Genomic DNA, 12,897 nt, shown 5'->3' with positions numbered 1-12,897 from the left:
TCGCCACCGACTTTTATTTTATCCACTTTGGAAAGGCTAAAAGAATAGAAAAAACCTTTTTGAAAGAGATTGAGTTTGGGGGGTAAGTTATACAAAGGGAAGGTGTAAGCACCCTTTGTATCCATGGTTATCCATGTGCTCTTAATTGCTTAGCTCACATTTGTTTTCAAAAAAAGTTTGAAGAGTCTGAATAAAAATGTTTGAATAAGAACTTTAGCTTGTAAATAAGCGTAGTATTTTGAATTTGATTTGAAAAAAAGTGGGAAAAGATAGTTTTGAATTTTGATGATGAGCAAGCAGTTAAGAGTACCTACCCTAAGTTAAAATTTGTTCTTTTAGCTTTTCAGTGTGAAAGGGCTATTCATACCATAAGAGGGTAGGAAATCCTTTCATTGGATGTAAAGGGTCATCGAGGAGATCCTTTCATTGGATGTAAAGGGTCATCGAGGATACCTTAGCAATTGGGACAATCATCATTTACCGACGCAACATCGAGGGACAAGATCATTTTTCTGTTAGGCAACGTCGAAGGGACTATCATCTTATGCTGATTTATGAACTGAGAGTGACATTTGCTTTAGGTATCCCCGTATTTGAGGGACTTGACTATTTTAAAATTCAAAGGCAACAAGCAACAAAAGAGGTTACCCTAAAGGTGTGTGTGTGGCACAATCAGGTGATCAATATTCAGATATTTTATCTTGTAATTAGAGTGATACTAGGTTAATTTTAGCAAGGCTTGCACTCCCTAGGATTACTAACCACGGCAGAAAAATAAAGGCAGAATTAAAAGCCTACGCTATTACAATAAACACCTGTAGGGCAGAAAAATAAAAGAAGAAATAAAAACCCTAATTAAACTATTACATCCTGTGAACAGTTACATAATGGTAGTTTTAAATTTATTTAGAATTTATATAAATAGTAGTTTTATTTGTATTGTTATTTATTTGGGCCTTTATTAATATTTGGGCTTTTTAGTTTGTTATCCATTAGTAGCATTATATATTGTAGTCTGTTGGAGCGGTAAAGCGGCAAGCAACAAAAGTTTTGGAAATATTACTCCGGGAATTTATCGTCTCCACAGGGACTAGTGCATTGAACTGTCGTTCAACAGTTTCCATAGTTATGAGTTTGGATTGAATTTGTTAAAGATAAAAATTGGAAAAGTAAATATTAACACAAAAAGAATTCATTCTTTAGAGAGAAGAAACTATCAAGTATTGCATATAATCTACTCTTCACAAACTTAAACTTATTGACCGAATATACTCAACTTAAGACAATAATCCATAAAAATATGAAAGCAAGCTTTATATAACATAATAGTCAACAAATATACATTAGATCAAAGTATATACATAACAAAACTCACAAAAGAAACTACAAAGAGAAGAAATGGAGAAAAACCCAAAAATCTCCCGGTTTGTCGGTTCCGATTGATGAAGGATTCAACCCCGGATCATCCATTTGACAGCTCCAATGTGTTTTCTAGCATCATTCCATTCAAAAAATGCTATTGGATGGATTGGAGCTCTAAAATATCCAACCATAACCTAAAAAATGTGTTTTTGGCCCTTAAAACGTGTTTCAGTCAGTACCGCTTCGCCCGACGGCAAAGTGGCTTCGCCCGGCGGCTCCAGACAGTAGCAAATCACATTTTTGAGTATTTCTACTTCGCCCGGAGAGCCAATTGCTCCGCCCGGCGAAGTACACCAGAACAGCAAAAATTCTGCACTGTTTCGGCCATAACTTGAGAACTGTAACTCCGATTTGCGCCCGATTTGAAGCGTTGGAAAGCTTATTCAATGCTCTATCTAACTATGAATAAATATCAATGCTTGAATACCTACAAAAATGAGATGAAAACAATTAAACTCAACGATATTTACACGATAACGCAATATATACACTATAACGTAAATTATACCAAATATACACTAAAGTTAAGGTTTATTGACTAAAAGCAAATGAATTAAGCGGATGAGTGCTAATTATTCACACTCAAATTCACAACAATTTACCACTCATCATAGTCTCATTGAGACATTAGGATATCAAGGAAATGAAAATGAAATTTAATTTTTATAGTTTAGTTTTATCCTTCTCTTAGTTTTACTGCTTTTCTCTAGTTTTGTTAGGGTTTAGAATTAGCTTCCTAACATATTCTTGCAAACAAAAGCGACAACAAACATGGTTTAGAGTCAAGACAAGCACATTCAGAGATTAAGAGTGTTACCTATTATTGGAAACCTTCCGATGAGGCTTCAATGAAAGTATGTAAAGAAACCCACTGAGATGTATATTATGTGTCCTGAAATCTTGTTTCTACTCCTTCTGTAGTGTTAAGAAAATACCAATAATGTTGTGCTACATTACAACTTGTTGTTTGTTGTGATCTTCTGTGTAGGGTAGTCTAGCTCACCTCTATCAGAGTTTCAGTGTGAAACTCTTAAGACGTTTTAGAGAGTACTCTTGCAAAGTGATACTAGGGGAAGATATAATGTGTAGCTTTGGTGTGATTCAAGGGTTGGATGGGAAGTTGTTAGGTTTGGAATCATGAATAGCAAGGTAACAGGCTGCCTTTCATGTGGCAGTATGTGTTTTTGCCATTTTCTTGCTATTTCCCACTTTTTCTGCTTTTGTCCTCTTATGAAAATTTGAATTTTTTTAAATTTGTTTGAATCATGATGATGGTTTTAGACCACCTCCAAATTATGACAGTTGTACAAGAAATTAATATAATAATTCCTGTTTTTAAGCTTTATAAATTCTTCTTATTATGAAATGTGATCATTTATAGAAAAGTTATCAAAACATTCCTATCACAATTTCATATCTTCTTTTTTTATTTCAAAATAACACCACTTTATTTAAAATGGATCAGAATCAATATAATTATCAACAAGTCTTCTTGTATTTTATGCAAAATCATCAACATGTTGACTCTCAAAATTTTCAACTTTTGTTACCGGCAACAAATCCCGCTCTTCGCCATGAACATGAAACACCGATTGGTTCTATGTCCGAATATCAAGTGCGGGAATTTTCAACATAAGTTGGTATTGAAAATATTACACTTGAAGATAAAGAAATACCATCGATTCAAAAAAAAATATCGAGAGATATTCACAAGGGATAAAGATACACTTCTTATTCAATCATGGCTAAATGTTTCAAAGGATCCTGTTGTAGGAGTTGTCAAAAAGTTGAAAGATTTTGGACAAGAATTGCTGCTAATTATAACCACTATCGTGGATACTCGTTAGAGAAGTAGTTTGGTCAATTAAAATCTCGATGGCATCGAATAAATGGTCCGGTTCAAAAATTTGTTGGGTGTTACAAACTAGCTGTTCATGGAAAGAAAAAAGGTACCTCGGAGAAAGATATAATGGCTAATGCACATGCTTTTTATGCTCAAGTTGAAGGTACACCATTCAATCTTGAGAAAAGACTTCATCTAGTGGAGCATACTCATCATCGCCTAACCTTGATACACCTTCAAGTTATGAATATAACTCAACATCTCCACTGGAGTGTCCGATGGGACAAAAGGCAGCAAAAAGGAAGGGCAAGGCAAAGGCAAATGCATCTGAATCACCTTCAAATGTTGTACAAGATACATGAAATAAAAGAGTAGCATGCATGGAAAGACTAGCTCAATGTAAGTAGGACGAGATGGAGTTTAATGCAATGCAATTATTCTCGAAAGACACTTCTATGATGAATGATAGTCAACGAGATATTCGTGAAAAAATTATAATAAGTTGAAAAAAGAATATGGAATTTAGTCATGATGAAAAGTTGTAGTACTTGTTATGTATCAACACCAATTTAATTTGTAATAAATATTATGTTGTTATCCAAACTAGCCGTTATTAAAACTATCCGTTATTCAAACTAGCCGTTATTCAAACTATTCGTTATTCAAACTAGCCGTTATTCAAACTAGTCGTTATTCAAACACGTCGTTATTCATATATCACTATATATATGACCACCCTTCTCATTATTTTCTCATTCTTATTTCATTCTTCACTCACTTTAATGGATTCATACAGTTCAAATGATATCTTTTGGGACTTGATTGAAGAAGAATTTATGAATAATGCTCGAGAAGGAATATCAATTTGGAAGTTCCTCTAGGCCAAAGAGAAGAAAAATGATAGATCGAAGTCATGAAGAAGGGCACAATCGTTTATTCAATGACTACTTCTCTGAAAATCTAGTATACGCAGATGTTCAATTTTGAAGAAGGTTTAGAATGCATCGGTATATGTTTCTTCCAATTGCATCCGCCCTTGGAAATCATGATGAATATTTCAAAATGAGGGCCGATGCAACTGGTAAAATAGGTCTTTCACCATTGCAGAAATGCACATTTGCTATTCGTATGTTGTCATATGGGTCTCCCGCTGACAGTGTAGACGAATATGTTCGAATCAGTGAAAGCACTTCAGTTGAGTGCTTAGAAAGATTCGTCCGGGGTGTGAATGTTGTATTTGGGGCAGATTATTTGAGAAAGCCTAAAAACACAGATGTTGAACATCTTTTACAAATGGGAGAGTCACGTGGCTTTTCAGAAATGTTGGGTTCCATTGATTGTATGCACTGGGAATGGAAAAATTATCCTGTTGCATGGAAAGGACAATTTTCTCAAGGTGATCATGGTAAGCCCACAATCATGCTTGAAGCACCGACATCACAAGACTTATGGATTTGGCATGCACTTTTTGATATTGCAGGTTCAAACAATGATATTAATGTGCTAAACCAATCCAATGTGTTTAACGATATTTTGGAAGGACATGCTCCCACTATGAACTATATATGGAATATTATTTAGCGAATGATATATATCCTGAGTGGGCTACATTTGTCAAGACCACTTCAATGCCACAGGGAGAAAAGAGAAAATTATTTGCTAAACATCAAGAATCAGCTAGAAAGGATGTGGAGAGGGCATTTTGAGTGCTTCAATCTCGATTTGCAATTATACGTGGCCCAGCGCGTGCCTGGCATATGGAAATCCTCAAGCATACCATATATGCTAGCATCATATTACACAACATAATTGTTGAAGACGAACGACACACATATGGAGGTGATTTTGATTACTCTTATGATAATGTAGATGACACGTACTCAACAACTGATACATTTAACGGAACTCATCCGAATCTTGCAACAAGACTATAAAGAAGAGCAAGTCTTCGTGAAAAATAAGTTCATCGCCAACTTCAAGGAGATCTATTCGAGCATATTTGGGAACGTTTTGGATATGAGAATGATGAAAATTAACTTTGAGTAATTATGTTATGTTATTTATTTTTATTGTTTTTAGTTATATGTCATGTATTTGAGATTAATTTTAATTAGCATTTTAAATTTTATGTTTAATTTTAGTTTTATTTATTTTATATTAATTTAAATTTAAATATTTTAAATTATTATTTTAAATCAAATAAAATTTAATATGAATAAAATATTAATATATAAAATAAAAATGTGAGACTTAATATGGGTTCTTTAGAGTTGCACCATTGAAATGAAAATTAAGTGAGTTGCTTCAAGATGATGTGGCTTAATGGGTCCCACAAAAAACCCAAAAATGGGTTGCACCATTGGAGATGCTCTTAGTTGTGAGATTAGAGCATCTCCAATGGAAGAACATCATTTGCTTGTGTCATATTTTGTGGATCCAAATTACCATATTTCATTTAAGCAATTCATAAACAATTTTTATTAATTCTACTCCAACGGTGATTATAAATAAGCAATTTAAAATTGTCCCTAAAAATTTATATTATTTTATTTATTTTAAAAGAAAAATAATTTTTTATTTGTAAAAAATAATTCATTTTTTCATGATAAATAATATTTTAACGACAAGCAATGTGTCCTTGTGATTGCTTATTTGGGTAACTTTTTTATTTTTAAGCAATTTAGAGTGCCAACTAAGCAAACTTCAATGGCAAATTGAAATAAGCAACATGGCTTATGGTTAAGCAATCAATAAGCAACCCTCTGGTTAAGCAATCAACAAGAAACTCTCCATTGGAGATGCTGTTATTACTGTCAAATTGTGAATGATGTTGATGTTGTGTTGGGATTGATATCATGTAATGACTTATGGTTTTCTTTTGGAAATTTAACGTTCCTTATATTTTTTTGTTATGAATTATGACTGCCCAAACAACTTAATGAGCATGTAATTGGTGTAAGTGCCATGTTTGTTGCATTGATGTCATGTGAAGAAATGCTTGGTATTATGTGCAATTAATTCATGCAATTTTTCTCATGGTTTTATTTTTTTTTGTTGGTTTTGGAAAGTAACTCATTTCATTTCATTCCATTTCCATGAGTATTTCTTCATCATCTTGGCTCGGATTGGCAATGTCTTGATGAGAACCAAGCCTTGGCCAAGAAACCCTAACCCCTGATTCAAGCCAATCATGCCCATGCTTTTAGCTGTGCTTGAAACTTAGCATAAAAAACAACCTCTTGGGCAAAAACATCAACAAAAATCACATGCAAATAAATGTCAATGAATGAGTAATGAGAAATATCAAGGTGGTATCTTATGGGTAAAAATTGGGGTATGACAGATAGTAGTTCATATGAGGAGACTATTATTGTGTTGTCAATGCATGTTATTTACTGTCAGAAGAAGGGCCTTAAACATTGTTGTTGTTTTTGCATTGGCTTGCATGATATGCATCATATGATGTCGTTGTTGTGAAAGAGGCGAGTCACGGATCAATGTCGCTAGGCTCACAATCATCTCTTTGTGACGAAGCTAAATGAAATCTCTAACATGTTCCCTCCTGTTATACCCCAAAATTTGCCCGCATCTTTTTTCAAGAAAACTCCAATCTGAAAATTAAGAGTCTCATATAATCATGGATTTTTATTTCAACAAATATCCTGACATATGAAATACTTAGTTTTTAGAATTTTTCTTATACAGTAATTTGGCTTGCAGTTGAATTTATTCTTACGCAAACGCCAAATACTGTTTATTACTTCACACATGCTATTTATCTATTTACAGATAAATAGTACTGACACAATTGGTACAGAGTTAAATCTTTTTGCAGGCGCAGAATCAAGAAACCTAGACTGTACTAATAACAAGTAGATTATTATTATCTTTTGTTTCACACTAATTTTTGTACTATATTCCATTATTTTCAAAAATCTTTTCAAATCTCTTTTTCAAAAATCAAATCCTAACTTTATTCTCTACATCTCTCTTTTTCCCAACACTATCATACACTTTCTTTCAAATCTTATTTCCACTCAAATTTTTCTTTTGTACGGAATCACATCATTCCCCAACGTCTCTATCATTCTTTCCACTCTATAAATACCTCTCATTTGTTCATAAAAATCTCACATCAAATTCTAATTCATCTCTCAAATTTCTACTTCATAATCCATCCTTTCTTCTTCCCCGACAAAATGGCAAAGCGGTGGGAAACGTGTCTTCTTATGGTCATCACCATTGCTACGGTGATCATGTCTTTCTTCTGTCTACATAGCCCGGAACACTGTGGACCTGGGATGCTTATGCTCCCAATCATCTACATGTTACTATTTGTAGCATGGGTTATCAATCGTCATTTTTAAAATTTGCCGTATTTCTTATTTTTTTAAATGTACCGTTTGTTCGTACTGTTCAATATAGTATGTAATATTTGTACTGTCAGTATTAAATGTTGTACTATTTGTCATAATATTGCTTAATTACTCAGATAATATTTTATGTGTTTTCTGCCAGTCAAATATTCATTTTTCTGTGCATTAAATGATTTTCAGGGTTATTATCGGTAATTTTGCCCGCATACAATAAATATTAGTTATTTATTATGTCTGTGTTTTTCTAACAAGTCATGTAAATAAACTTTCATTTTTCACATAAAACAAAAACAAAAAAAAGAAAATTAACTTTGACTGTTGATTTTTCATTCTAACTGCTACGTCAATACCTGAACAGTCAGTCGACAGCCAAACTGCTGGCAGTACAATTCTCAGTGTTTTGTACCATCAATCAAATCAATCTTTTGCAATTCAAAATTCCAAGATTTTTGTTTTAGAAGTCTTCTGAATATCACGCGATTAGCAGAGACTCAACACTGCACAAAAATCAGGTACATTTAACTATTTCCTACATAAACAGTCCCTGACTAGGGTTTTCTTGTTTTTACAGGAGAAACAAGTTTTTGAGACCTGAAATGGATTTCATGCACATCCATATATCTCAAAGTACCATCATACAAATTTTCAAACTTCAATTCACTCAGACGCACCGTCAGCAGCTCAAACAGTCAACAGACGACCCGTTTGACCAAAAAAGTCAACAGACAGTCAAAAATGAATTTTTTTGTCAAAGTCCATATTTTGTCAAAGGATTCATCATTTGATCATTGGATGATCATAAATCATCAAGGAAAGATCAAAAATCAACAAAACCCTAAGATTCAAAATTAGGGTTTTTACCTGAAAAGTCAACTCAACTTTGACTGGTCATAACTCTCTCATCCTTCATCCAAAAAATTCAAACCAAGGCTCATTTTGAAGGAAATTCAATTATCTTTCTAATGCAATTGATCCCATGGTCATTGGATGCACCATTTGAAAAATATGGCCAAAGACATTACAGGTCATTTTCAAAGTCAACAAAAAGACACTTTTTTCAAAAGGACACACAAGGAGCATCAAAAATCATTTTGACATGATACCAAAGACATTGGTTAGAGGACTCTTTGAGGTTTCCAAAAAGTGCAAGATCTACTTCATATGACAAAAATTGAGGGATTTACACCTTGTTGAAGTTGGCTAAATTTTGGGAAAATGCATGAAACCAACATTGCTCAAAAATGTATTTTTTCCAAATGGGGCCAAGTCTTCATGGTTCAAACATCATTTCCATAATATAATGGGCCTCCCACGACCAAGACAAGGCCCATACCATTTTTATACATTTTTTGGCATAATTTTATCTTATTTTAAGATTAAATTAAAAGGAAAATGAATGGATAATGGTTAGCTTACAATCTAAGCATGACTCACCCAAGGAATCTCTGATTTTCTGCAGAGAATTGAAGAGAAGAAGACTTGGTCAATAATTCAAAGGTTTTTAATATAAAAAAATCAAGAATTCCACAAAGGCAACTAGATGCTTCTTAGCTTCAATTCTAAGCACTTCAATGCTTATAAATAGGCTAGCATACTTCAGTAACAGAGGAGGACGAATTCAGTAGCATTCATAAGCACATAGCACTCTTGTAACAACTTGTAATTTTCAAAGAAACTTGAAATTCGAATTTTAAGTTTAAGTCAATTTCAATACAAAATAAACATTCAAACATCATCTCTGAGCTTCACTAAAACAATTCCAATCATTTCCAAGTATTAAACCTCATTGAATCGAGCTATATAGGCCACGGTTTGTTCAAACTAAAACCAACTTATATCTCATAACACACGCATATTTAACAAGATGTAGATGCATAATTGTGTTTGGTTTGAAGCTCTGGTCGTTTCTGGAGCTTCAATTAGATTTTAATGGCTGTTTGTAGCATATACCATTTTAGGGTTTTCTTAGCTCAAAATTAGGGTTCTTCATTAGGGCCAAAATTAAAGCAAATTAAGGGCATGGTTACATTCAGTGGAACAAGACGAGTTGAATGGTACCATCGCGCCTGATTTCTATGCCTGTTTACCCCTATTCGTTATTTTTGCGGAATTAGGGTTCATCAATTATAGCGCTTTTGCATAAAAGCGCTGTTGAAAGTGGCGTCTGGAGGTTGAAGATGATGCGTGTCCTCCTCCTATTGGCTGGCACGCGCGCGCAAGTTTTTTAAATTTCCCACTAATCAAGTGTTTTGCAGGTACACTGAGTGCCATGCGCCTCAAAATCTGAACCATCTGATCCACTATCCATCCAATCCAACGCGCCAGATCATGCAGCTGCATCATGTTCCTTCATTCAATTTCCACATCTGATCAGTATCCTTTTATTTTTATTTCTATTTTTATTTCTTTGCAAAATTAATTAAAAATAGTTTAAAAAATCCAAAAAATACACAAAAAATATTTTTAGACTTCTAAAATAATATATTATTTTCTGAAATAAAAATATTTTATTTTCCTTCATAATTTCAATATTTTGCATAATTAATTAGTATATATTTATATATTTACTTTTTAATTATTCTAACCAATCAAAAAATCATGAAAAAATTGTTCTTTATATAAAATATTGTTTATATATTATAGACTAATTTTGTACATATTTTGAATAATTTTCTCTTCAAGTTTTAATTATTTGTGTTATTATTTTCATAATTATGTTTTAATTAGCTTAATCAATTTCAAATCAATTTCAAAAGTTCAAAAAAAATTAGTTTTGTTTTAAAATTAATTGACAAATATTTTGCACATATTTTAAACTTAATTTCTAGGTTTAAATCTATTTTCATCTTTTTTCTTCATTTTAATTTAATTAATCATGCATTAATTATAATTAAAATCAAATCATAAAAAATCCAAAAACATGCCTTTTATTTTTCTTGCAATTTAAATTCCTAGATAAATGTATAGGATGTCAAATTCATGTAAATAGGCTAGTTTACATTTCCTGCGCAGTCGATGTAATAGCGTAGATTTACTTTCCGCACTTTACATTTCCGCATTTTAATTTCCAGCAAATATAAACTGCGTGTATGTCAAAGATAAAATTGAACCGTTAGATCATTAACTTCAAAGATAAAATATCTGAATACAATCGCAATCACACTTGCACCTCTTAAGGTAATCCCTTCTCATTCTTTTCAAAATCAAAGTCAAAATTCTACTGTTTCGAGTACAAAATCGAACCTTTTGTTTGTATCCGGTGAAAGGATAGATTTTTAAAGGAAATAGGATAAAGACCTTACAACTCAGGGTAGACCTCCTAGTTTGCTTGCTCAAATCAAAACAAACAAAATTCTCATACACTGTTGTTTTTCAAAACAAAACTTTCCAAAAAGACAATATTTTGTATACATCCAAACACGGATCATTACAAATTTAACGTTCTTTTCAAAATATCTTTCGAAAGATAAACAAACATTTTGTATACACCCGCACAAGGATCATTACAAATTCAATTTACAAAGGTATTTGAAACCACATATGAGCATTCTAAAGCAATTGAAAAGTGGTCGAAAAACAAGTGAGCTAAGCAAACTTAAGAGCCCATGGATAACCATGGATACAAAGGGTGCTAACACCTTCCCTTTGTATAACCTACCCCCTTACCCATAATTTCTTAAAGGTCTTTTTTCTGTTTCTTTTATAAACCTTTCCTTAATTGGATAAAATAAAAGGTCGGTGGCGACTCTGTGAATTTTAAAAAATGCGAAAGCATAAGCGATAAAAAAGAGTCAGTTCACGTATCTCTCCCGAACAGAGGTATGGCCCGAGAAAAACGGAGGTCCACAGAACTGGCGACGCTGCTGGGGATTCACTTTCAAAAAACAAAATGTTTTCAAAAGGGGTTACCTTAAGAGAATAGATTACTTCGATGTTTTCAATTGTTTGACTTGATTGCTCTATTTTTCAAAGGTTTGTTTGGGTATTTTGCTTGTGTGGAAGATTCTAACCCGAATCTCGAGATACCTTAAGTATATGACAATAGACCAAGGAAACTGTACGGCATGTACCGATACGGTTGATCTGGTAGTCATCGTTAGTGCGATACTTTGGTTTATACTGATGTCCCTTGAAAACGATCAAGGAGTATATTAGGCTTCCGAAATGTCATTAAACACTAATTTGTCTTAGAACCTTTTTAGTTGAACTTGACTTATGGCCTATTAAGTGGCTAGCTTTGAAATTGATCGAAGTTAGTTATCCTCGAGGAATATTTTGATCGGCCGCTCGAGCGCCGTATTGAGATGTTACTTCCAAGGATCATAGAACCCGGATACTATTCTAGGACAGGTTTTAACCAACTCAACTTCAGTGGGGAGGGTATCACCTATCAGCTCCATGCAAGCCTTTAAACCTAAGGCTATTGTTTGATTTGTTTTTGTTTGCCACATGTTTGCATCATAAGCATATCATTTTCTCACAAAACACTTCAAGGATCAAAGAGTTTACCTTTGTTTTTGCAGGTAATGGCTCCCGCCAACCGAGATTACATCCGAATCAACATCTCAACGGTACCATCTAAACTAAAAGACTTAGTGTCAGAATTCCCCAGGAATGTTCAATTCACCGAAAGGCATGGTCACTTACTCCATTTGGTTACCTCAAAATTTGAAGAAGACATGATACGGGTCCTGTTCCAGTTCTTTGACCCTGAACATCATTGCTTTACCTTTCCTGATTACCAGTTGGTACCCACTTTGGAAGAATTCTCTGAACTAATTGGATTGCCTGTTCGAAATCAATTACCTTTCACTGGTTTAGAAAGGATTCCAAAACCTGAAGTCATTGCTGCTGCTTTACATCTGCGAAAATCAGAAATCGAGTCCAATTGGGAAACAAAGAGTGGAGTTAAGGGTTTGCTTGCCAAGTTCTTATTGGAAAAGGCTCGACTACTGCTAGAAAACAAAAGTTATCCAGCTTTTGAGGAGGTTGTGGCCCTTTTGATCTATGGGTTGGTTTTATTCCCTAATCCCGACCAATTCATAAGTATACACATCATCAACCTTTTCCTAATCCGTAACCCGGGGTACCAACATTGCTGGGAGACATTCTACATTCTCTACACACTCGTACCATGAAGAAACGAGGAACTCTCATGTGCTGTATACCACTACTGGCTAGGTGGTTTACATTTCATCTTCCCCGATCAGTGTTGAGAAATGAACAAAGAATGCAATGGTTTCGCAGGATTATGTC

General features: G+C 33.7%; 1 protein-coding gene across 1 annotated transcript; it reads left to right on the top strand.

The window, feature by feature from the left end:
- The first annotated feature begins 4,264 nt into the window (after positions 1–4,264).
- Positions 4,265–4,846, top strand: LOC131597538 (uncharacterized). Its single transcript, XM_058870233.1, has one exon. It carries the CDS (start codon positions 4,265–4,267, stop codon positions 4,844–4,846), a length of 582 nt encoding a protein of 193 aa, XP_058726216.1.
- Positions 4,847–12,897: the final 8,051 nt, after the last annotated feature.

Source organism: Vicia villosa, linkage group LG1 (genome assembly GCF_029867415.1).
Source record: "Vicia villosa cultivar HV-30 ecotype Madison, WI linkage group LG1, Vvil1.0, whole genome shotgun sequence".
In the NCBI taxonomy this organism is placed as follows: Eukaryota; Viridiplantae; Streptophyta; class Magnoliopsida; order Fabales; family Fabaceae; genus Vicia; species Vicia villosa.
The sequence above is the reverse complement of the archived record's forward strand: the minus strand, read 5'-3'. Positions and strand labels throughout refer to the sequence as shown.